At 34.6% G+C, this 27,150-nt stretch overlaps 2 protein-coding genes across 6 annotated transcripts in view; both read right to left on the minus strand.

The window, feature by feature from the left end:
* Window positions 1-27,150, minus strand: part of LOC114304749 (uncharacterized) — a 200,618-nt gene that overhangs the window by 143,886 nt on the left and 29,582 nt on the right. The window lies entirely within an intron of this gene.
* LOC114317401 (putative uridine nucleosidase 2) lies at window positions 4,378-25,391 on the minus strand. Of its 5 annotated transcripts, none has more exons than XR_014335578.1 (10): window positions 25,120-25,351; window positions 23,685-23,800; window positions 23,351-23,410; window positions 22,494-22,679; window positions 22,270-22,374; window positions 21,799-21,895; window positions 10,619-10,726; window positions 10,434-10,502; window positions 4,950-5,037; window positions 4,378-4,784 (listed from the first exon to the last, which is right to left on the minus strand). XR_014335578.1 is itself a non-coding variant. In XM_082878356.1 (10 exons), exons 1-9 carry the CDS (start codon window positions 25,175-25,177, stop codon window positions 4,977-4,979), a joined length of 927 nt encoding a protein of 308 aa, XP_082734482.1. In that variant the 5' UTR covers window positions 25,178-25,351; the 3' UTR covers window positions 4,378-4,784; window positions 4,950-4,976. The 5 variants fall into 5 exon arrangements, 3 of the variants coding, with proteins under 3 accessions (XP_082734482.1, XP_082734481.1, XP_082734483.1); XM_082878356.1 differs by having other exon boundaries at window positions 10,367-10,502; XR_014335577.1 differs by having other exon boundaries at window positions 4,655-4,784; window positions 10,287-10,502.

Consider the following 27,150-nt stretch of genomic DNA (forward strand, 5'->3'; position numbering starts at 1 on the left):
AATTCAACAGATAGAATAAAATGGACTTTTGACCAACAAATGTCCTTATCACCAAATAATATTTTCTCTTCAATCTATTACCTTATATCCTCTTTAAATTGGACTTTTCACCAATTATCTCAAAATGATATTCATACAAAATTTTTATATAAAATTTAAGATTAAAATGATGCTATAATAACATTATAGTAACTATGAACCATAATGATAAATAATTTGACATCCAATGAAGGGATATAAATGAGACATATTTCAATATTTGTATAGAAATATAAACATCCCCCATGTGGTTCAGACTAATCCATTTTAGAGTGATACAAATGATTAGATACAGCAATGTAACACCTAATAAATAATAAATAAATAAAAAAAAAAGGGGGGGAGGGGGGCCTTGATAAAGGAAGGTGAGTAGTGGAATATCTTAATCATAGATCATAACTTCTGTCAGGATTGGATGAGAATTGTAAAGCAATGTCTTTGAAGATTTGAATCAAACCCGTCAAGTCATTGATTAGTCCCTTAGTAACTCACCCTCCACCACCTTTTTTTGTACTGTCTCCACCACATCCCTCAGAGGCCCCTACCAATTCCCCATCCCGAACACCATTTAAAAGAGGAAGGCAAAATATAAATAAATAAATAAAAGTAAATGCAAAAAAAAAAAAAATGGTAATGGCATTTAGATGTTATAAATGTGACATTTTATATAACACTAATACATAGCATGATATTTTAATCTAAAATGAATTAAATAATGTGATTTGGTAGGAAAAATTAGTTTAAGGTCCATCTCCCATTTTTAATAATGGAAGAGATTCACAATATTATTTTATGATGTCTAAGGTCCCTTAACCCAACACATATTTATCACAGAGAAATTTAACTCTCTCAAATCAAACCTCATTTCTCTCTCTCTCTCTCTCTCTCTCTCTCTCCAAACTCCTCCCTCGAAGTCTCCCTCACATCCTCAAACGATCTCGATCGTCTCATCCCATAATTCCCATAACCTGGTCTCTCTCTCTCTCTCTCTATATATATATATATATATATCTACTATTGCTATCAGAGGACGATGATGCCTCTACTTCCGTCGATCTTTTCACCGAAACCTACTCTGTCACCTTTTCCACTTCTCGCCGTTACCACCATCCAAACAACCACCATTGCTAAAGGCTTGTTCGTACCACCGTTGTAGTAGATCTCTGTCCATCCGCTGTCTCCGGAAACTTCCTCCATCTCAGATCTACCACAATATCTCACATCAAACACCAAAACCTTCTCGAGACACACACAATCTCTAGGGTTTCGAATCAACGATACACAGAAACATATGTAAATATAGTGAGAGAACGTGTAGACATGGAAAAAGTTTTTTTTTTTTGGGTGTATCTGCTTTGCTTTCTCTCTCTCTTTAGTTCAAAAGGCAATAGATGTGTGTTGTGTTCTATCTCTCTAGACTAGAGAGTGCTTTTAAAATCTGCATCAAGATTGTTAGCTATTCTCTCTCTAAAAAATGAGTTTGTGTGTAAAGAGAGAGAGAGTGTTAGCTGTTTGAATAGAAATATAGAACACTGCTCTGCATCTTTTCACTTCAACAAATACGAAAAAACAACCCTAGGTATCCATTTTTGTGTTTTAATTCAATTATTTGTTGTTTGATTACTTTTCTACTCAAGGAATCGCTCATTATTAGATTGGTTGTTGTATGAAAGATTTCCCAGAATTTCTCTGTGAAATCCAAGAGAATTTCTTTGGGAAGTAAACCACTTAATATTGGATTGGTTATTGTATGAAAGATTTTGCAGAATTTCTTTGTGAAGTCTAGAGAAATTCTTCGAAGAGAATTTATTTGAGAAGTGAACCACTCAATATTGGATTGGTTGTTGTATGAAAGATCTCCCAGAATTTCTCTGTAAAGTCTAGAGAAATTCTTCTCATAATTTCTCTAGAGAGAATTTCTCTCGGAAGTGAACCACTCAATATTGGATTGGTTGTTGTACGAAAGATCTCCCAGAATTTTTCTGTGAAGTCCAAAGAAATTCTTCCCATAAATTCTCTGGAGAGAATTTCTTTAGGAAGTGAACCACTCAATATTAGATTGGTTGTTGTATAAAAGATCTCCCAGAATTTCTCTGTGAAGTCTATAGAAATTCTTTCCATAATTTCTCTAGAGAGAATTTCTCTAGGAAATAAACCACTCAATATTGGATTGGTTGTTACATGAAAGATCTCACAGAATTTCTTTGGAGAGAATTTCTTTGGGTCCCAGAATTTCTCTGGAGAGAATTTCTATGGGAAGTCTGGAGAGAATTTCTCTACATCGAATTTTCCGTTGATCGATATTGGGAGATTTTAGACATTATGAAAATATTGAATGTCCTTTATGCTATAAAATCTTAATACCAAGGACCCTAAAAAAAAATCCCTGATTTGGTATCGCTCCATCACCACAATATTACTCTTTTTTTACTTTGGTTTTGTTTGTTTTTGTTTAGCCAAAAATGTGAGGGGACAATTATCGCAAGACAAGTTGAGGAACAATTAGCTTATAATAACTTTAGTGCTCTTTCGTGCAGCTTATTGTAAATTAAAAACTGATAATCTAAAAACTGAACCCAAAACCAACATCAACTCAACTTTCAGAAATCAATTTTTTTTAACTTGTTTAAATTATTTTTGCCTAATAAGTTACAAGTAAAAACTGTACCAAACAGCGTACCATATATTTCAAAAAAAAAAAAAGAAAGAAGAACAAGCAGCTCAAATTAGTCTCTAATTATGATCACAGGGGCTCTTATCTATTAGGATCATATTTGTTTGAATATTAATATTCATAGAATTTTAAGTTCGAGATTATCAATCATTTTGAATTTACATATCATATAACTTATGTGTGAATGGAAATTAACAAAATTGATCAATCTTGTAATTTGACCAATTAATCTAAGATTTTAAAAAGCGGCTATAACCATTACGTAATGGTTGTGGTAGTTATCACCACCTGTTATGGTTGCTATAGCGGTGCGACAAAAATTCACAACTATAACGGCCGCAATCATTACACAAAGGCTATAATGGTCATTACATTGTTGCTATAGCACCGTTACAACCGCTACGCTTCTATTTTATAAATTTTGCATATAATGCTTATTTCTCTTTTTATTTTCTAATTACATAGAACTGAAGTAAAAATATTATCTATATATGTTTTGAATGTTTATTTTACTCTAGTTGAGTTTGAACTTGAGTTTGAAATGACAAATGAAACTTAAATTAATATGCACATTAAAAAAATGAAATAAACTAAAAAATAAGAAGAAGAAGAAGAAGAAGAAGATTACAAAAAAAATATAAAATATTGCTCATATGATTAATAAAATTCATCAATCAAATATATAAAAAGAGAAAACACCAAACATAAAATAGAAAAATAAAATAAATTAATAAACATATATTTTCTATATTATTAAAATAAATATTAATTAATGTATAATTATGTTCACGAGTCTATTCAAATCAAGTTTGGATCAACTTGATTATTAAACAAATTTAAAAATATGGTGAGTAGAGTCCAAAAAAATAACAAAATAAGAGCAATCCATGCTTACCCTGTCACTTGATATAACAAGCCTCACAAATCATCCTGTCGTGCAGTGGCCTAACGTTGTATGGCGTTTCTAAAATGCTCCCAAATGGTTTTTTTATTTGCTGGTTGGCCATCCTTGGTAGACTCTCCACCCTTGACAGAGTTAAGAACTAGGGACTCACTCAAAATATGGCTTGTCTGCTTTGCAATTCTGCTAATGAAAATCATGATCATATATTTTTTCAATGTAGACATGCAAGCAGTCTTTGGAGGGGTGTCTTAAGCTTGAGTGGTGAGTCATCTGAATATGGAGGTCTCGTTTGGAAACATATTATTTTAATAACTTTTTAATTTTTTACGAAAAGATGTACAAAAAAGTAAAGAGAGTAATATAACAACTTATAATGACTCTTTAACTTTTTGACTAAAATACTTAGTTCCCAAACATAACCAGATATGCATCAAATGGTTTCCTGAGAAGTGCATAATAGGCAGGGCAAGAAATTTAAACACAAATTGTTCAAGCTTTCTTTTTGCGTTCCGATTGCTCCAAACCAAAGCAAAGCCTGTACTTGTTCTTCTTAGCAACCTGGTAGAGGACATTAGATGAAGAGTTGCTTCTTGGAATAACATTGAGAATAATCAGACCTCTAGGACTATAATTTGTGCTTGGGGTTTCTCCCTATAATCTTTCATCGATATATTTCTTTCTGATGTAATTGTTAGCTTAGGGAATGCCCCGACAAATTCTCACATTTCACCCAACAAAAAAAAAAAAGAAGCCCCACAAGTTTATTAAGCAAACGTTTTTGAAGACACAATCATCTTTATTACAAAGTAGTGAAATACAATAATTTCATTCAAGGATGCAGTAAGACTGGCAAATTTTCCAAACAGAAGCCAAACATAATAATAGACAACCACCATGTGCCCAACCATGTAGAAGCATATTATTTCTGAATCGATATTATGCAGAAACTCCAACCATCGGTGGTGGCCAAGTATGACTTGATTTTGACAACTACGATCAGAAGCAGTTAACATCAATGAATCCAGTCGCTGCATAATCTATGAATCTGAATGCATAATCTATGAATTTGTAAGCCGTTCCATCACCAATTTGAGAACAGAGGGAGCATCAACAGTCACAGCCACCTTGACTGAGGGTTTATCCGACCACTCAGTAACTTCAACAAATCTGGTTTTATCATGAGAAGGCAAAAAGATAGAGTCTTTAATAACAAGGTGAAAGAGAGAATGTATATGTAACCAACTATATGCATCACTAGAATAACTGAATAAGGAAACAATCAGAAATTTACAAACTCGGCATCAGAAATTCACAAAAAGCTGAATTTCTTACATATTGCAGTTTCCCTAACTGCCCCTTTTACTCATCCTCTATATCACATTGTAGATAATCTCTGTACTTCCTACATCTTCTTAATAGCCTTTCATTAAACAAACAGAGTTGTCAAAGGTTTTCTGCCAAATGCATACAATGAAAATGCCTATAACAACTAATGTTATGTTTGGATCACTGGAATGATTAGAATGGAATGATTAGAAGGGAATGATCATCCCATCATAATGTCATTTCTCATGTGTGGTTCACTAAAAACATTATGACAAATGCACTGCAAATAGAATCATCATTCACCATTTAAGGGAATGGTCATTCCACATTCCACCTTCATTTTAGTGAACCAAAAACTAACTATCAATAATAATATCTTTAACTTAGCTGTTTGATTTTACACGACTTGTCCATACATACTCACTCAAATGCACCATATTCAAATGTCTAAAACAACTAAAATCACTAAAATGGATGTATTAGCAATGATACTATCTTTAAAGATTTTACATTAATTTTCACATACACCACCACTCTAACTTGATGAATGCACATATATATACATAAATTTACAGAAATCTCTATTGTTTTTTCCCTTACCCTTTAAAATATATGTTATCCTTATTTGACCCTTAGTTGCACATGTGAGAATATTATGTAAATTACGGAAATATATCAATTAAGTTATTTGTGAATATTCGATTGATGGTAGATTGATTGTATAGGGTTATTTCCTATTATAAATTAGGTTTCGGATTGCTATAAATATTGGTTGTAATCTTTGTATTACGTACATTTGAATAGATAGAAAACTTACATAGTATCAGAGCCACGTCCAAAACCCTAAGTCTGGCCTTGATCATTTGAAGCTCGAAGTCTTCTCTAGGCTTCTCCAAAGTTGCAAAAGCTGTTCTTTGGTCTTCTTCAAAGTCACAACAGTCCTCTGTGCCTGGTCTGAAGTCGCGATTCAAGGCTCTCTCGTCTCTCGCTCTCTGGGGTTCGTGGGTCGTCTGGGTTGTCCGATCGACAGTCCACTCTCCCCCTTGGTTCGTCTGCTGCTGCTGCTGCTCTCTCTCTCTCTCTCTCTCTCTCTCTCTCTGTGTTCCGAAGTGTTCCTTGACCCTATATCAGCACTGTTATTTGGTTATAAAAAAATAAAAATAAGCACTTATTTATAGTTTGACCCCTCAGTTTTCTGGTTATTAGACTTGAACTTTTGGTTTGGCTATTTTGCTCTATTTTGGGTTAAAACACTTGAACCCCTCAGTTTTTTGGTTATTATTATGATGTCTCTGGCTTCAGATGAGTGTGCCTTCTGCCATCAGAGAGACCATTGGAAGTATCACTGTCCCAAGAAGGGACGCCTGTCTAGCTCGTCTTCTCAACAGTCTCGGACTCAGTTTTGCTCTTCTTCTCCGAGTAATTTTCAGGCTCCTGCCAGTTCTAAAGTATCTGCTCTAGCTCCAGCTCCTGATCTGGCTTCTGTGCGTGCTCGGATTAGTCAGCTTCAGCATACATTGTCTACCTTCCAACCATCCCCGTCTACCTCCATTGTTTCATCTCTTCATTTAGGTTTGCTTGGATCTTCTTCAAGTATTTCTTCGTCTGTCTAGATTTTTGACTCGGGTGTCTCTCATCATATGACTTCCCATCTCTACCTTACTTTCAGCTTCCTCCTCTCACCGCCTCAATTTCCAAAGAGGATTTGGTTCATATTGACCCATTTCATTCTGAGGTCCCGTCTGATGAGTATATCTCCACAGTTCCTCCTGAACTTGTCCCATCTTCTCCTCCTCCTTCACCTCTGGCTGCTTCTCCTCATTCGATTTCTTCTCCTCCTCCATTGTTAGTTTATTATCGTCGCCAAGCTCCTCATCCACCGGTTGTCTCTGCCCCTGCTGCTAATCCTCTTGCATCTGCACACTGATATCCTACTTAAGCGCGTCATCCTCCAAACAAGTTGGGTTGGTCTAATACATATTTTTCTGCTTCTTATCGTACTTTTTTACCTGCTATTCACTCTTTTTCAGAACCTTAGTCTAATAAGGAGGCCTGTCAAAATCCTCATTGGGTTCAAGCTATGGAGGATGAGTTGTCTGCTTTACAAAAACTAGTACTTGGGAGTTGGTTGCTTGGCCTGCTAGTAGGAATTTGGTTGGTTGCAAATGGGTCTACAAAGTCAAGACTCATTTTAATGGTTCTCTTGAGCGCTACAAAGTTCGTCTGGTTGCCAAAGGTTTCTCACAAGAGTATGGTATTGATTATGAGTAGACCCTTGCTTCTGTTGCCAAAATGACTACTGTCTGTACTTTGATCTCTGTCGCTGCTGTTCGTTCTTGGCCTCTTTATCAAATGGACGTTAAGAATGCTTTTCTTAATGGCCATCTCACTGAGGAGGTTTACATGCGTCCTCTTCCTGGCCTTCGCCATTCTTCTGGATAGGTTTGTCACCTTCAGCGTACTCTGTATGATCTGAAACAGTCTTCCCGTGCTTGGTATGATCGCTTTCAGATTGCTGTTACTGAGCTTGGGTTTCATCCTTGTGCCCAGTACTCTACTTTATTTCTTCTCCACACCTTTGCTGGATTTGTTGCATTATTACTGTATGTGGATGATATGATCATCACTGGTTCTAACTCTTCTGCTATATTTGAGGTCAAGCAGCATCTGTTCCGCACCTTTGAAATAAAGGATCTGGGCCCATTGCGGTATTTTTTTGGTATTGAGGTAGCTTCTTCTCCCAAGGGTTACTTTCTCTCTCAGGCCAAGTATGCCAATGAGGTTATTTATCGTGCCGGTCTTACTGACACTAAGATTTCTGATACCCCCATTGAGCTTAATGTAAAGCTCACCACTACTGATGGTGTTCTTCTGGATGATCTTACTTTATATCGAGAGCTCGTGGGTTACTTAGTTTATCTGACGGTTACTCGCCCTGATCTTGCATATGCTGTTCATGTGGTTAGTTAGTTTGTTTCTGCTCCTCGTTCTACACATTGGGCTGCTTTGGTTCAAATTCTTCGCTATCTCCGAGATACTATATTTCAGGGTTTACTGTTGTCTTCTACTTCCTCTTTAGACTTTGTCACTTACGCTGATTCTGATAGGATTGGTGATGTCACTGATCGCAAGTCTACTTCTGCCTTCTGCATGTTTCTTAGTGATTCCTTGATTTCTTGGAAGAGCAAGAAATAGACTGTTGTTGCACATTCCACTACTGAGACTAAGTACCGTGCTATGGCTCATGCCACTGCTGAGATTGTTTGGCTTCGTTGTCTCTTGACTGATTTAGGTGTCCGTCAGTCTTCTCCGACCTCCCTTTACTGTGACAACCGCAATGTTATTCAGATTGCCCATAACACTCTCTTTCATGAGCGGACAAAGCATATTGAGATTGATTGTCATTTTGTACGTCAGCATCTGTAGTCTGGTTCCATCTCGCTTCTTTTCGTCTCTCTGGCTTTGAAACTTGCTGATTTATTTACGAAGACTGACACCACTGCTCGATTTCAGTTTCTTCTTGGCAAACTCTCAGTGTTTTCTACTAAAACACCTTGCGCTTGAGCGGGGGTGTAAGAATATTATGTAAATTATGGAAATATATCAATTAGGTTATTTGTGAATATTCGATTGATTGTCGATTGATTGTATATTCGATTGATTGTAGATTGATTGTATAGGGTTATTTCCTATTATAGATTAGGTTTCGGATTGCTATAAATATTGGTTGTAATCTTTGTATTACTTACATTCAAATAGACAGAAAAGCTTTCAGAAAACTTACAACACAAAGTAGGATTGGAGATGGAAGTGGAAGTGGAAGTGGAAGCAGAAGCAAAAGCAGAAGCAAGAGTCAAGGCAGGGTAGTGAGGGCATAGAAAATTTTTAAGTTTGAGAGCACCTATGGGAGCTTGTAAATATTTTATAGGTTAAACATATAAATATATTCTAAATTTTTTTTTTTCTGCTTAGTTGTAATATATATGTTAAATATGAATAAATATTAGTCATTTATCTCAATTACAAATTGACTTTATTAAGTATAAATTAATAACATACAAATAAAAATTGCTACAATGAGTTTAAGTTATTTTTCTTTTATTTCCGTGATATTTGTATCATTGAGAGGGTTCTATCTCTTTGGAGTGAGTATCTTACTCGAAGGGAGCGTGGAATCATGTTTCTAACTAAGGAACGCCGCCCAAGTAGGAAATTCCTGCAACTAAGATTTGACCCCAATAAATCATTAGGACCAATTAATTCGTGTTCCATTTAAGGGGCCCAAGCAAGCTAAGTCCACATTTGTTAAGGCTGGCACATATTCTTGTAAGCTTATAAAAATCAAAGGAGAAATCACTCTATTCATTTCCAAAAGAAATATAAGATTCTATTTTGTTTTCATTGGTATAATTTGTTTCAATGTAGTTTCCAAAGCCAAATATGTTTCCAGTCAATCTCATTATTTACTCGTAACATTTATTTTGGGTAAATCATTTCAGGATTTCAAGAAACCATCTTATTTTTGTTGGCTTTTAATTATTATTTGGAAGTAGGGGTGGGAATTTGTGACAAGACACGATAACACGACTCAAACCGTACACGAAATTAGCGGGTTAGAGTTGACCACTTCCTAACACGAACATGTATATGACACGACCTGATAACGGGAACATTAAACAAGTCGAGTTAGTGTCAAATCTATATAACATGAAACTAACACGGATAACCCGTACAATATACAATTAGTTACACATTTTAATATTATTTTCACTAAAGAGTATCATTTCATTTTTTAATCTCTTTCGTAATTACATCAAATTTATTAAGAAGTATGTATAATACGATTTTAAGTTTAATATAGGTTTTGTTTTGCTTTTAATTGAATTTAATGTATTTTTTGTCTATTATTTGAGTTAATCTAGTAAAAAATATAATAATAAAATATAATTTTTATAAATTAAGAAAATAAAATTAAGTTAGGATTAAATATTTTTATAAATAATTTCATTTAATGGAGATTAGTTTCATTAAATTTAGTGAAGAAATTTTCAAACTTTTTCACATATTTGATATTTTTAGTTAATAGTGAAATTTGTTAGCATGACACGTTAAGACAACACGAACTGGACATGGACCGAAAATGACACAACACAATAACATGAAATAATAATTATGACAAATCCGAAATGACACGACACGAACATGACCCAACACGACACGACACGACACCTACCCCTATTTGGAAGTATGGTTAAGCCCAAATAAATACAATAAAAGTTGCAATTCAAATTGACAGTTGAATTGAAAAAGGTCCCATCTTATGGTTAAGCCATCCATAAATACCATCTTATTTCTGTTGGCTTCATCAACTTGCATACTATAATAAACCATTGGGAGTGATTTGGAGTGCCAAACAACCCCACCTTTTCTGTTTGTTGTAAAATAATGTGAGGCCCCTTGTGATGCCAATTGTCTGGACTCTAACAATACCTTCTGTATAAGTGATCAATGAAGGATTAACAGCTGCAAGAAGGGCTGTCGGATCATGAAGATAAACACCTACATCAAGTCCAAAACTACCATCAATATGTCAAATGAAAAGGTTCTACCATTTAACTGGGTTCTATTTTCATACCAAAAAATAATAATAATAAATAAATAAAATAAAAAAAAACCTTTCATGCGGTAAGAATCGTGATGATACGAAAAGTACACATCTAAGATCTTGCACAGGTAATGAGCAAATTTTCCACCAGACTGTGCCAGCTTATCACGATCAGTATCTACCATGCATAGAAATTGGCAAAAGTTAGGTTTAAGGGAAGAAGAAAACAAACATAAATTTTGGCCATGTGGCATATGTAAACACAAATATATACACAAATGGTCTTAAAGCCCATATATGGCTGTTTTCTACCTGTCCCATTACATGTGCCTTTCCAAACCAGTCTATTTGTGGCAATTAAATGAAATTATGGTATTAAACTTTAATCAAAGGTCAGATCACTTCCAACATTTTGTATGTACTTGCTGCAATACATTCATGATGGTACCCATATATCTCAAGATTTAATTGGTTTTTAGTTTGGAACTCTTAGGAAAGAGTAAAATTTGACAGTTCTATTATTGATCCACAAAAATAATAGAGTTAAAAGAAGATAAAAAAACTTGACTGATTGAATTCTAAGGCCAAGAGGGGTGTTCGCGGATCGGATTTGTGCGGTTTGCGGTTCGGTTTTGACCCGCCCGCATCTATGTGGTTTGAAAAAAAGTCAAACCGCAACCGCCCGCAGTGCGGATTGCGGTTTGTATGGATAGGGTTTGCGGATGGGCGGGCGGTTTGCGTTTTGCAGTTTGAATTTTTTCTTTAAAAATTAACCTAGATATTGTTTAATTTTATCTTCACACACACTGAGACTACCTACAGATTGAATGGAATTGTCACTTATGTCACCCATCAGTTTAACATCCATGATTTGCACAGTTTATATTTTGTAATATGAGAGCATTGTGTTGATCAAATATAAAAATCAGTTCAAAGAAAAGGTACTCTTTTTTTTTTTTGGATAAATAAGTTAAAAAAAAAATACTTTGAATCATTTAAATCATTAACCAAAGTGCAACTTAGGTAAGACTAGAAGTCAATTAAGTAAAACAAATACAAAACATATAATGGAAGTTGTAAATTCTTCCAAGTAAATGAACGGCTAGGTTTTTTTGAAAATATATATATATAGTGCGGGCGGTTGTGGCGGGTGGCGGGTGGCGGGTCAAGCTCGCAATCCGGCCGCAAACCACAAAATTGAATTATTTCAAACCGCACCCTACCCTATTGCATTTGCGAAACCGCCCATACATGTGCGGGTAGAGTCAGGTAGGGCGAGTTATGCGGATCAGATAACCCTATGCCCAGCCTAAGAACTTAGGGGTTGTTTGGGGTGTCCTAAATAAGTGCACTTTTTGTCTTTTTGAACTAAAAAGTTGAGGGAAAAAATATGAATATTTGGGTTAACTTTGTCTTTTTACAAAAAAATGTGTAATAAAAAATTGTATAAATAAAGTGTATAGTGGAAGAAAACTAATTGATTGTACGACTCTCCTGCGGCTGCGCAGCATGTCTCCACAAAAATAATTGCCTCGTTCGGGGCAAATAACTTTTGGACAGTGATAGTCGGTCCGTGGGGGCCATCATGGGTCCCATTTTAATAATCTGAACCGTTCAATATGCACAACTCGTCGAGTATTATATGCTTGTAAAAAATCACATTGATCGGATATCGATAGCTATATGATCGAATTAGTTTTGTTCAACAGTTAACTATCACACCATCCATTATGTTTATACAAAACTGATTTGATCATATAATTAACAATATCCGATCAACGTGATTTTTTATAGGCATATATTACTCGACGAGTTCTACATATTGAACGGTTTAGATTATTAAAATGGGACCCATGATGGCCCGTACAGACCGACCATAACTGTCCAAAAGTTATTTGCCCCGAAAGAGGCAATTTTTTTTTGCCCCAAGAGAAGTGTATGATGGCCTGCTTAACGGCTGTGACGTTGTCAGTGGATTTATATTATAAAAATATATAAAATATTTTTTTAATATTTTTTATTTGTGAATAGTAATACCTTTTTTGCTTTTTGTATAACTTTTTGACTTTTTAGATTATATTTGACTTGCCAAACTTGGCCTTAATCTAGTGCATGTAAGCTGCCCCGGATACCCTACATATCCAAAAAAAATTAAAGGATTCCAGGGCCAAGGATGAGACATACTCAGCCAAGGGTGCTAGTTGACCATTGTTATAATATATATATATATACATATATATTATGTATAACTTTCATTTGGAATTTTGGCCTAAATTCCTTACTCCTTGATACTCAATCGAATCCTCTTTTTTGACAATTGAATGCTCGACTATACTCTATAGTCTCATATTTAGAAATTTCTGAACTCTTTCTTCTGTATCATCCTAAAAAGCACGAACACGGATACAAATGCGGACACAAACACGGACACGGGACAAGGAGATTTCAAAAAAATGGGGACACAGACATATGGCGGGGACCAAACAAAAACCAAACCAAGCCTTAAGTCTCATCAAATGGGGTCGGCTACATGAATCTCCACTTGACTCTATCAACAGCGGGGACATGACATCAAAATATGTTTTCACATATTTCTATTTGCTATCTAAATTAATATTACGTCCACAAACAATCAATATTAACAAAAACTAACTCTAATTCTGTATATATATCTTAAAAACAATTTTAAATTAACACTTACAGTTTATATCTTTTTATGGATAATCTATTAAGTATTCAAATCTAAGAAAAAAATAATAAACATTCAATATTCATCAAAAACACTAAAGAAAATGGGAAAAAAGACAACTTGACATATCCCTAGTGTGTCCTCGAAGTGTTCCTAGCGTGTCCCTTGAAAATAAATTAATTAAATAAGTGGGCATGCATGTGTCGTGTCCCATATGTCTCCGTCGTGTACCTGTGTCTGACATGGATACGGCACTGGTTTTAAAGTGGTGGTGCTTCATAGGTATCATATGATATTATGGTGACGATACAGACCAAAATTCCATTATGGTCCAATTCTGACAGCGTTTATCTCAACAAGAACAGTGTGTTCTGATGTGTAAGCAGGAGAGAAAAGATGTCATGATTAGGGTTTTGAACAAGATGACTTTTTCATTTTTTTCATATTGAAAAAGCAATAAGAATAATACAAAATTTTCAATTATGAGTTGGACGCTTTAACTATTCAGCCACAAATGCTTAGTGGGGATCCTTGTATATGGTGACCAAATCTCATCTCTCATTTTTTTTTTTCTCTCTCTTCAAAACTTAGAATTGTACATAACACAAATATCTATTTAGTCAAATATGGTATTTTCTTCTAATTCATTCAAGATATTATGTGAATGAACCTACTGTTGAATCTAGTGTGTTAAAATTAACCTAAAGTAAAAAGATTTGCAATCCCCGTTCACATTTTTTCTTTTTTTCAGTACATCAGAAAGTAAAAGTCGAGTGAACAAACAGGGACTAAGCCCTCTCTCTGGGTAATCCTAACATATTAGCAACTAGCAAGCTTCGAATTTCTGCTGGGGATCATTCACAACAAGAAGATCCTTTGGTTGGTCAGCTGCAAACTTTGCCAATGCATCAGCACACACATTACCTTCTCTTGACACATGCTGGACAGTGCACTCAGATCCATTGAGAACGATCATAGATTCCTCAACAAGCCCTGCTAACGGGAACTTTTCCCTGGCCCTCCTTTTTCTCATGTCTGATCAGTAGTTTTCTTTTTGTTATCAATGAATGAATTTATTTACTTGTATGAGTTAGATGTCTCGTATTTCTCAAAAAAAGAGATTTGATGCCCATTGAGGAAATGTCCCCATTGCGATAAGAGTCTAGGCCGTGTGTCAGTCCCAGTGTGGCTGATCATCCTCTTGGACCAGCTATTGATCATCTCCTTAGTAAGCTATTGCCTCACCAACTAGCTAATCAGATGAGCCCCTTGGGCGGATTGTGTATTGGGGGATCTAGAAATATTTTGTGATTAATGTATAAGAAAACCTTCTTTGAATTTGGCCAAGATCTTCGGAATTCATTTATTTCTCTTAGTGGTGGCTTACTTTGATATTTAATGTTCCAAACACTTTACTCTTTTTTTTTTTTTTTTTTTTTTTTTTTGGGGGGGGGGGGGGGGGGGGGTTGAGTATTTTGTTTAGATCTCTATTTTTTTACCCATGTTGTACCAAATCCTGCTAATTCACTTGCCACTAGGTTTGTTCACAGGTCGGTTTGGCTCGGATTTCCGTTTCACCCGCCACCGACCGAACTACATGGTTTGAATAAATCATGAACCAATCCCAACCAAAGCTGCTATCAAAACCGACGGTGGATACAGTCAGTTTTGTGGGTCGGTTGCGGTTAGTTTCACATATCAGAGGTCAACTCCCCTTTCGCCAAAATCCAACACAAACTAACAAACATTGCACAATCATTTCCACCTTCTAACACTACACCACATCTCCACCAATACGAACTTGCAAAGTCTTAATCTTTGACAACACCAAATAAACGAACAAAAACTTGATTAGAGTGGGGGATAGATCTAAGGAGGGTGAGAAATAGAGGGATTGAAAGAAGTGGGGGAGAGAGAGAAGTCAATGCTGACCGCCGCCTATAGATGAGTTCTCCACCTCAGCCATTGTCGCCAGTGAGTAATTTTTTGCGGCTGAATGACAGTTTGTGAAGAGAGAGATGGTGGGGCCAAAAATCATAGATGCCTTTAAGAGAGAGAGAGAGAGAGAGGAGGGGGAAGGTTTTGATTGATTGGAAAGACAACTTGATAGACATCATCACGTGTTAGAGGACACTGTTAGTTGTATAAAATAGTACGGTGACAAGGTGTAATGTCAAGTGCAAATAGGAAGAAGCCACGTCTATTAGTTGATAAGGTGTTATATAACCTTCCAACAAAATGGAGCCACGTGGTTTAAGTGATATTAGCCAGTAGGTTTGGTTTTGGCAAATTGGTATTCCTTAAGACCGTGAGCCAACCAACTACATCGGTTCGGATCGGATTGGACAATTTGATTGGGCACATCAGATTATTGAACACCCCTACTTGCCATTACCTCATCAAGACCACGAATATGAGCAATACCACTGCTACTTCATAATTCTTCTATTTTATTGGATGGAATTTCAACGAAGTAGATCTCTAAGAGCCGTGAAGTCCTAGCTTTCAATACAAAATGAATCATTTAAAGCTCAAGATATACCACTGTCAAGAGGAAATTACTTATTATTTGGGTTGTTTAAATATTTTGATTCAAAAGCGGGGGTAAAAATAAGAATTAGGTTGTGCCTCAGCCTATTTGAGCCAGATGAAAGGAGATTTTCATGTCCAATTTTGAAGGGCGCAGATCCTATAGGATCCTATCCCAATTTTTCTTTAGTGGTGTCTAAAATTGATTTCTTCTGTGTAATACTAATTGATAGGGCCTGCTTGGTAAGAGCATAAGACGATTCTTTCACCATTTCAGCCCTCAATTTACCTACGAAAATATCACCCCTCTATGGGTGATTCTATTTGCACCCAAATAATAACTCAATATGCCCAACTTAAATTTTGAAATTTTAGTTCCAGTTATATCCTAATGTAAATTTACTAATAAGGACAATACACATTAAACCCTAAAATAAAATATATATTTTTTCTCATGGTATACCCAAACCATTTATACGTATTCTTCATATTCAACACTCATCATCTTCTTCTTAAAGTTTCAATTATTTTATCTTCATCTTCTTCCTTACTCCAAAACTTCAATTCATCCCATCAAAACTCACCATTATCATCAACATCATTGTTTCTTATTGTATTATAATTTTTTATTTTGGGTTTTTTTATCAACCAATCGGAGCTTCAGATTCAACAATACAACTTATCTTTTACATTTCTGTCATAGTAATTTGTTTCTGATTAGTTTCATTTCATTTTGATGATTTTAATCGAATATTGAGATAAAAGTAGTAGTTGCTGTAAAAAAAAAAAAATGGGGAAAAGAAATAATTGAAGTTTTGATTATTTGAAATATATTTATTTGATATTATTATATATTAATATTAAAACGAGGAGGTAGAGATGAATAGAAGCGTGTGTCTCGTTGTCCTCCGTCGTTCTTCTTCGCTGGTGCCATCGCTTGTGAACAAAAGGAATAATTATAATGAGAAATATGTTTAAGGATTTTTCAAAGGGTTTTTCAAAGTGGTGTAATTTGGAATTTTTGATTTGTCTGTTATTATTATTATTTGGGTGTACCTTGAAGGGTAATTTGGAAAAAAACATAGGGTTTACTGATAGTAAATTATAATCCTAAATAATTTAATGGGGTGTATTAAGAAATTGGGCATACTTAATGATTTTTTTGGTGCAAATAGAATTCCTCCCATCTGTACCCAAGATCCTAGCATCACAATTCCATCAGTAGATTTGTTCCGTCCAAAATTGGAATGGGCTAGGGTTATGAAATAAAAATTGGATTCATATAACATGAGAAAGAATTCCCATTCCTTCGTAGGAAAGATATGTAGCCATGAAAGAGGGATTAAGTGAAACAGTGATCAACATTATTGTAACTAGAACTGTCACACTCACTTCTGTGAAACTTTTTATCCTTATCATTTCCATTCAGATCTTCACTTTCACTAGCGTGGGCACTGCGCCTTTTGGGCCTGTTTCCCATGACATATTTGACCCTCTAGAATGTGAATCAACAAGGTCTACATTTGGCAATAAATCGTTTTTCCCACAAATATCAGATTCCATTTTATTATTTATCAAGGGACTATGGAAATCCAAATGACTAAATCGAATACCCAAACTTGCCAAATACAGACCGATTCACAAAAAGTAAGAGTCGCCACCCAATTTTTAATGGGGAAACTAAGAAGCCCCAACTCTATGTTAATTTAGGCCATTGATCCATCACTATAAAAAATCTTGATTTGGGAATCTGGGTACCAGAGAGGAAGATCATTAATTGAGCACTCCCCTCGCCCAATCCAAAGGATTGGCCTCTACTAATTCCTTTTAGAGATTTATTTCCATATTAAATTCTATTTTTTTTTATTCACCTGACTTTAAACTAACCGACCATCTATGTGATACATACATAAAATATAGACTACATCACATCTATTAGAAAGCTTCTATTCCCTTTTTCTTTCTAACTCTAGGAACATTTATAAGATTGACGGGTTTCTAAGAATCTGAGGATAGAAACCTACCAAAAATAAAGGCTTTGTTTGGTTACAATTTTCAGAAACTATTTTTAAACAAGCTTTCGTTTGTCTTGACTGAACTTTTTTCATATTTTAATCAATTTTTATTTTTTATTTTGTAGATACATCAAGATTAGATGCATCTAAAAAGTAAAAAATTTAACTATGTTATGAAAAAAATTCACTAAAAACAAACAACCCGAACAAAAATGCACATAGATTTTTGCTCAAATTTTCATCAATTTTTATTGATTTGGTTGTAAGTTTTGTCAAATTTCAAAGTTTGATTCCTTATTCTTAGATTCAAGCCAAGTTCTGATGTTTTGATTTAGAAAACAACTTCATTTTCATGTTTCCCATTAAATTTGCATGAATTATGTTGAGTTTTCATGAACCCTAGCTCAAGGAAAAGGAAGGAGAAAAGCTGAAAATGCAGAATTTTCGAACAACTCAGACTTTTCCAAAACCGCACGTGCGGCCTGTTTCACCAGATTTCAACTCCAAGACTGCATAAAAGGCACGTGCGGCCCGCACATGCCCTGACCAATCCGCACGTGCAGTTTTGGTCCCGCACATGCAGAATTCCCCTGTTTCGCATGGAGTTTTGTTTTGGTATCCTCTTTCACTTGGGACACTTTTTGTATGCATTTGACACTTAGGCCAAGTTTGGGTAGTTTAAAAAAAGCTAAAAAGCCAAAAAGTTACTCAAAAAGTTAAAAAGTCATTACTATTCACCAAAAGTCAACAATTACGGCTGCACAATTCCCAATTCTAATTTTCCCCTACAAACTAATTTTTACAATTTTTTATTACACATTTTTCCATAAAAAGTCAAAAAGTTAACGCAAACATTCATATTTTCAACCTCAACTTTTTAGTCTAAAAAGACAAAAAGTACACTTATTTAGTCTTCCCAAACTTGGCCTTAGTTAAAGCTTGAACTAGACCTAGAACAATGCTAAACATTTAGAAAAGTTTAAGAAAACATTAAGCAACGTTTATGTATTCAGTTTGTTAAAGCTTATTCGAATTAGGTTTGTACTTCAATGTTATGTTATTATTTGATGTAGGTCAAGCTTTGGAAGAAGGAAACCTCTTGTTTGACCGAGCCATTTCTAAGTGGTGATTTAGTAACGCTATGTTAAATCAAATATGTTTTGAATGCAAACCTCATTATGTTTATAAACTTTGTTATGTTTTGCTATGAATGAACATTCTATATTATTTTATCATGTATTTAGATGACATTCATGGATCAGGCCCACAACTGGGGGAATATCCAATCATATATGATGGCCGAGCTCACTTTCTTTACGTTTAGCCGATACCCGGGCCAATTAAGCACCTTGTAATCCTTGAAATGCTCATCACTATGTATTTTGTTTGCAAATCAAGCCATGTTTTATCTTGTACTAGTTAATATGTTATTTTGAAGGAATGTTTAAAGCTTTCAATGTTTATTCATTTACCGCCTTATTTTATTACTATTCACTGCGCAATGGCTCACCCCTCCCCCTTATATGTATGTAGGTGAACACGAAGAACAAGGACACGAGGAAAAGTCACACTAGAACCCTTTTTTCTTTTATTTTGTTCTTTTGAAAGTTGTAACCTTGAGACGAGTTTTGTTTATATGTTTTGATTTTTATAAGGACATCTTTTGATGTTGTACGCTTTTCTTTTTGTTTAAGCTTGTAAATATCAAGATAAGTAAATAAGAGGTTCGCTTGTTTTGTTCGATTCTTACTTATGCACTTTGATTAATATAATGAGCAGGTTAGGTTATTCCGCATAAGCCCCGAGGTTATAGTTCAGTCTTGTCTTGTCTTGCCAGGCCTTTTGTAGTTAGATACCAGCTGGTCATAGCTGCTATCCTGTTTGGGACGGGATGGCATTTGAGCAATTCTAAGTTAAATTTTGAAAATGAAGAACTGATTTGATTAAAAACCGGAACCCAAAATCGATCGAACATGTGAACTAATTGACCACTCTCAGCTAAGGTCGAGAACAATTTTGGATTTAAAATCAAGAAATGGTAACCCACTAAGTCCATTGGTTGTTCAAGAGTATCTATTGCATTGCATTGGTAACCATTTCATCATCAGGAAGCACCCGGTATACGAAAGTTTTATGGCCGATCAAAATGGTATCTACAACTAGTATTTTAGGACCAAGACTCTCCATTGATTTACTTAAACCATCACTTCTAATTACATTGAATAAAAAAATTTAAAAATTGTGTTTTATCTATTGTTCTTATTTGGAAAACAAAGAAGGGCCTTTCAAATATACTCATTTTCAAGATCAGGGCTAGCTATAAACCACTCAGCCATCTCTCCGAGAGACAATTTGATTTTATTTCTACAAATAGAATATGAATTAATATAAATAGAGTATATAAGAGAGGATCCAGAGCTGGTAGCGGGAATCGAACCCGCATCTTTAGCTAGGAAGGCTAGGGTTTATAGTCGACATATAAGTGGATGTCACCACTATCAGTAGAAAGCTATCAGGTGTGAACAGAATAAATCTGCTTCTCTTTGTTCTATGAACATAATTGCTCCATTATTATCAACAAAATAGACACAAAGGCCCTGTTTGGTAGGGCTTATTTCCAGCTTATTTCAGCTTTTAGCTTAATTTAAGCTATTTTGATGTGCTTGGTTCAGCTTAATAATACAACTTATAGCTTTTTGTAAGTCAAAAATCAACTTATTCTTTTAGTGGGGAGGGGGGGGGAGAAGCTTAATTTATAAGTCAAAAATCAGCTTATGTTCACAATTATAAGCTATAAGTTGTTAGGCTATAAGTTATAATCACTTTCCCACAGCTCTACCAAACGGGGCCAAACAAGGTTTCAGTGTTCAAACCTTTAGCAAAGGAATTATACAACAAAATAGACACAAACAAGATGTGTTCTATCAGAATAAAAGGTGTGATATGCTTGCTTAGTAAACTAGCATTTGCACAAGTAAAAATAGCAACTAACACTCAGATATAAACATTTTATTAGATGATAAAAATAACTGAACATTAGTAGGAATATCACTTGCAATCTTTTAGAAATTGATCCCAAGATTCACAATGTCTAATACATGCAACTCCTCTTCAAACAAACTACAAACTTAAGTTTTCAAAAGCATTCATCTGGCTAGATCCAAGTAGTTGTGCTATGACTTCATTGAGTTCAATTAATTGCATGGATAGTGTCAAGAATAGCTTGTAATTACGAAAAATACCCAATACTGCAAGAAGGAGTTCAATTAGGCTACATTTAGTATTTTGAGCCTAGCTAAGGCTTTGAAGTAGCCTTTCCACTTGTGACTAAGGTTGGAAACTACTATTGATTATTGAACTGAGGCTTAAAGAAAGTAAGTGTGAGAGATGGAAAGTGCAAGGAATGATATACGCAGGATGGGGGAAAAGTACTCTTTTTCCCTCCAATCGTGAAGACGAACAGGAAGGAATGGAAATTGGAGAAAGGGGTGTCTAATTTATTAGACATTCTGCCATCAAATATGGAATCACGGGTGTTGTTTGAAGGGGAAACTTCCAAAATGCTTGCTGTAGATTAATTTTCTCTCCCTCCCATCTTCATTTTCCATCCCCCTTTCTCCTACTAAATAAAGAAATTGTCTCCAAACCTCTTTTTCCCCTTCCCCATTGCCATTCTTCTTACCAAACAAAGGAACTTGTATAAGAATAGAAGTGCAACATGAGATAATCCATCAATGAAAAACTCATTTAACTTAGAAAGGCTCTAACTAGTAATAGTGGGGAGATTATAAATAATAATAAAATAAGAAAAATATAAAATTATCAATATTGCTCTGAAAAAGAGAGTAAATTTAGAAACATAGAAAAGAGGATTTTTTTTTTCCCTGACCCTGAACAACTGGGATATAACTTAAAGCCACAGACATGGTAACACATGCAAGGGCACATGCATGTACATATTTTATGGGCAGAAATACAATCAATGTATATGGGTGACACAACATATAAAAGTGTTACCTGTCAAAACAACTTGATGTGTAACATTAATCCCAACAGCCAAAACATCAGCACCGCTTGTAAATACAATATCTGCAGCATCTGGGTCCCCAAAAATCTGGTCATTTAATCCATGAACAAATGATGTGAAAAGAGAAAGTTGGCTGGAGCAAAACTGAAGGACATTCAATGACATTAATTCAAGTAAAGTGATGGAGAGAAGTCGTGCTTTCAGAGCTTGATAACCTATAAGTTTATTAATAGCTGAACTCTCTCTCATGCAAGATATGTGACCCAATAAAAGAAGCAATAAAACAAAATCTATAAAGGATTTTGAGTTATATGACAGGGACATGACTATTTCAACTTTATTTGTCGCTGTGACAAGTATTGCATGCTGGAGGCATTTGAGACATTATTAGTAACATACTTCTGGTTTCTGAAGTCACAGTCCCACACCATATCCACACACATTAACAATGAGCAACTTACATTGGTCTCCGCTGCTGGATTCACACTTCCATTTACTGCAAAAGCACCGCCAAGAACAACAATCTGCCCAATATTTTTCACAAATGCAGGATCTAATTGAATAGCCTGTATCAATCGATAAACGTGATAAGCAACCTTTTTTCCAATATTTTCGGTAAAATCAACAACTTAATAATCAATTTCTTTTTAATTCAAAGCCCATGGAAGAAGATCAAGAACCTGACCAATGCAATATTTGTAAGAGGGCCAAGGGCCACCACGGTGACTTTTCCAGGGTAAAGGTTAGCTTTCTGGACGAGGAAAGCAGCTGCTGACTGTTCAATTGGCTTTCCTTCTGGTGGGGGAAAGTTTTGGTTGCCAAGTCCATCAGCGCCATGTACAAAATCAGCCCTACGGAGTTTTGTACCTTTCTATATTTAACCAAACATAGACAAATCAATTTTATACTCTACTGCAGCATGTGACTTACTAGTGAAATTATGCATTAGATTCAGAGTTGGAACGAATAACTTTGAAAAAAATGAATAAAAAATGAACTATGTATCTTACATAAACAAATTAATTAGGTTCAAAGTACCAAGCACCTAAGAAATTGCGCCTAGAGGGGTAGTGAATAAGCCAATTTTTTTACAAATTAATGCCAAATTGGCAATTATGAAATTAACCAGGTGACTAATTGATTTCAAATCAATTCGAAACACAATTAACCAATAAATTAATCAACCCATCAATTTGGCAATTAATCAATCTAATCTGTCAATCTCATCGCATAAAGAGCAATCAACCACAAGACAACAAACCCTATAAATTTAAAATCCCACTTCTATAGGGAGAAAATCACGATCCAAACACCCACAATCAATCCGTGCTTCTTAGCTTTTAAGGGAAACATTAAAGGAATCAAGTTTTTTGAGGGGAAAAGGATCAGACTTAATCAAGTTTGATCAATGTGACCTTGCAAGTACTTGATAAGAGGTGCGGGCGTACAGAGAGAAGAAAAAGTTTAATGTTTGATAAAAGCAGCGATCCTAATAGGCATAATTGCATAGAATCAAGATGGAGTCAAATGGTGTTCACGTACAGTGATTGTGACATGAGATCCTTCAGCCACTGGGATGTCAGTCCTCCCTGCAACCTCCAACTAAATCATAAAAGACAGAGAGAGAGAATAATGTGAATTTCTAGAAATAACACGCGCACACACCAAAAAAAAAAAGGCTTTATCTTAGTTAATGTCTGATTGATTGAAACCATGTCATCAAAAAAAAATGTGAGGAGGGTTAAACAAATTACTCACCCAAAAAACAGTAAAAGAAAAGCTTAACCAGATCAATTTTCCTTGATTACTTTTTAAGTAAAATGCAATCTACACCCAAAAAACTAAAAGGAAAAGAAAGTAAGAAAGAAAGAAATACCAAATGCAAAGCATTTCTTGTAGCGAGTGTTGTACAGACATTTCCATATATGGTTGTGAGTCCAATCACTTCCACTTCTGGTGATCGCAATGCCACAAATATTGCCATGGCATCATCTGTATGCACAGGGTAACTTGTTTTGTTACAATATCAGACCCCCAAAAAATTAGGAAAAAAAAAGACTCTGGGTGTGGTTTGGGTTTTGAGATAAATTTTCAAAAAAAAAATTGGGAGAGACAGTTTAGAAATTTTTTTGGTTTATTTGGTTGTATATTTTAAAAATAATTTTGGAGTCTAGAATGATTTGATATTTTATTGTAATTTAGTAGCCGTGTATTAAAGAAAAAAAAAGGATATATGGCCATGAGAGAAAAAATGATTGAGAGGTTGAGATGACAGAAAAAGGGTTCTGAATTTTTTTTTTTTTAAATTTGAACCAAGCAAATGTAGTTGAGTAGATGAGTGTATTCGCCCAAAAAAAAAAGAGAAAAAATGATTGAGAGGTAGAGATGAGAGATAAAAAGTATTGATTGATGTGTAGGAGAGAAAAAGTGATTTGAAATTTTTTTTCAAAACATTTAAACAAAACAAAATTTTAAAAAAAATTTAGGCAAATTAGATATATCGCCCTCGAGGTTTAGTTAAATTACAGATACCCATGAGGTTTGAGGTTTAAAGGGATATCTGAAATTTCTCAAACCTCAAGATATCTGTAATTTAGCTAAACCTGGAGGGGTATATGTAATTTGCCCAAAATATTTTCAAAAATTATGGGTGTGTTTGGTTTGATTTTGGAAGATAAATTTTTTTTTAAAAAAATTGGGAAAAGAGTTTAGAAATTTTTTTAGTTTGTTTGGTTGTATATTTTGGAAATAGTTTTGGAGTAGGGTAGTTTGGAATTATTTGATATTTTATTGTAATTGAGTAGATATGTGTGAGAGAAAAAGTGATTGAGAAAGAGAGAGGAGAGCGAAAAATCGATCGATCGATTGACATGTAGGAGATAGAAAGTGATTTTGGAAAAAAAAATTCAAAATCACTAAACCAAGCAAAATTTTAAAAAAATTTCTCCAAAATTTGTTTCTCAAAAACAAACCAAACATGGCTTATATCTTGATATACAATCCAAAAAACCCTAATTTTTTGAATCCTCCTATCCTATGGCCCACTCAATTGTTTGAAAACAGAAACTTTAGTGCAGAAATGTTAGAATCTCATGGGTCTTTGATGATTTTTATGGTGGGGTTAGGATCAGTTAATTTGCAGTGTTTTGTGGGTAACCAGCAAGCATAACAAATAAGTAATTGAGGAACCAAATATGATTTTAGCATATAACAGTATCAGATCAAGCCACGGATCCTTGTAAAAATAATTATTATGTATTTGATGAATGATATGAATTAGAGAGAGAGAGAGAGAGAGAGAGTATGATGACCGATGCCAGGGTCGGTGTCGATGATGATCTTCTTTGGTGGTTGTAGTGTGGTTTCCATTTGAATTTAGCTCCGCTGCAACCCAAATTAAACACACTCACCCCCCAAATCCCAACTCCGGATCCTCTCTCCACAAGTTTTCTATAGATATACTCTGCAATGGAACGCCTGCTATTCAACCACATCAACTAAATAATAAAACCAACACTTCCGTTCTATTATGAAAAATGATGCGGACTAGTGGTTGTACTAGTGTGTTTTGCGTTTTAATTTTTGTTTTTTTTTTTTTTTTAAACTCGCCGCATCATTGCTGATGGTATTAGTGGTAAAAATTTAATGAGCTATAACATTATTATTTTATTAATTAATTATCAATTAAATTTTATAACTCGTATTTGAAATCGCTCCGGTTCACTACAGTTAATAAAATATCAAAATAAAATTTTAATGTGTGAGAAAGATTTAAAATATAAAATATGTAACAAATTAATAGTTATATATATATAAAATATTAAGTAAATTAATATTATATATTATATAGATGATTAATAATTGGTTAAAATATTTTTTAATCTGTCAATTCGTTCAAATTGTAATTTGTTAATCCATCATTTAATTCAGGAGATTTTTTTTTTAAAGATTTCTAGTATTAAGATTTTATAGTATAAAAGACACTCGATATTTTCTTAATATTTAAGGTCCCTCAATATCAATCTAGAGAAAATTCGATAAATTTCATCTAAAGTGCGCGATAAATTTCAACATGATATAGATGCTCATGTTGATACAGTTCGTGCTGCCAAGCTGTCTGAACTTACAAACCCAGTATGAGGTATTTTAATCTATAAACTTTGGATTGCTTAGTTCATCCAAAAAGTGTCCTTTTATGGTGACAAATTTTGAATCAAAATAGGAACAAACATCAATATGATCCCATACACGGTGGTTATGTGATCACTGATCATTACTTGCTAATTGTTTTGATCAACTGTAGTCAAGTGCAGTTATACATGCAAATGGAAAAACTGGATATATCTAGGAATTTCAAAAACTTTATAGAATCTTGTCTCTTTATTAGTCGATCTTCTTTGTAAGGAACTTACATATAATACTAAAAATTTGCAGAAAAAATTGAACAAGGCATTATTAGGACCTGTGGATGCTCTTTTAGACGGAGCTGGTGATGATACTTGGCCAGTAATATGGAAACTTCTTCGCCGTGAGACAGAATCAGCTATCTTTGGATTATCTGCAGCACTTTCTTCTTTTGACATGAATGAACAAACCAAGGATAAGAAGGACAAGTAGTTGGGTCGTTGTTGCATTTGAGATTTAAATTTCTTGCAATAGCTCGATTCAATTGTTTCAACTTATAAGTTACTGAAACTGACTGTAAAATTACCCACAGATTTTCAACAATATTTAGCCATGATTCTGATTCGACGGCATGGTAGAGATAGAGGCGAAGGTGAAGATCGGAATGTGCACAAAGAGAGAGAGTTTGGTTTGAATAGAATGAAGATCGAAAAGAGAGAGAGAGAGAGAGAGAGAGTCAAATTTCTCTGATATGATATATGGGTGTGAGTTTAGGAATCTTAGATATCAAAAAATAATATTTGGATATCTTCCATTACTAAAAATAGTAGAAGAACCTTGATTAATTCTATTTAATTTATAATTCTATTTTAAACCGTTCGAATTATACCGCCTACAATCCCAACCAAGACAAGGATCCAACCTATCATTTAAGTGTACTTTTTACCACATAGTAATACAAATTAATCAGTTTGGGGTTGTTTGGGATGTCCTAAATAAGTACACTTTTTTAACTTTTTGGACTAAAAAATTGAGGAAAAAAATATAGTTGTTTATATTAACTTTTTGACTTTTATGGAAAAATGTATATTAAAATTTGTATAAATTAGTGTGTAGGAAAATATTAGGAGGGTGAGTTGTACAACCGTACTATATGCGCAGTGGAAGTGATGCTAAGAAATGATTGGCTACTTTTCGGGCATTTGCACTGATGGTGT

The sequence above is a fragment of the Camellia sinensis genome, chromosome 7 (genome assembly GCF_055761805.1).
Source record: "Camellia sinensis isolate YWXY chromosome 7, ASM5576180v1, whole genome shotgun sequence".
NCBI classification, from domain to species: Eukaryota; Viridiplantae; Streptophyta; class Magnoliopsida; order Ericales; family Theaceae; genus Camellia; species Camellia sinensis.

Coding starts and splice junctions, on each gene's coding strand:
- LOC114317401 (XM_082878355.1), bottom strand. CDS start 25,177: ATGGAAACCACACTACAACCACCAAAGAAGATCATCATCGACACCGAC. Junction 23,411..23,684: donor CAAGAAATGCTTTGCATTTG/GTATTTCTTTCT, acceptor TTTATGATTTAG/TTGGAGGTTGCAGGGAGGAC. Junction 21,896..22,269: donor ATCCAGCAGCGGAGACCAAT/GTAAGTTGCTCA, acceptor TTAAATGACCAG/ATTTTTGGGGACCCAGATGC.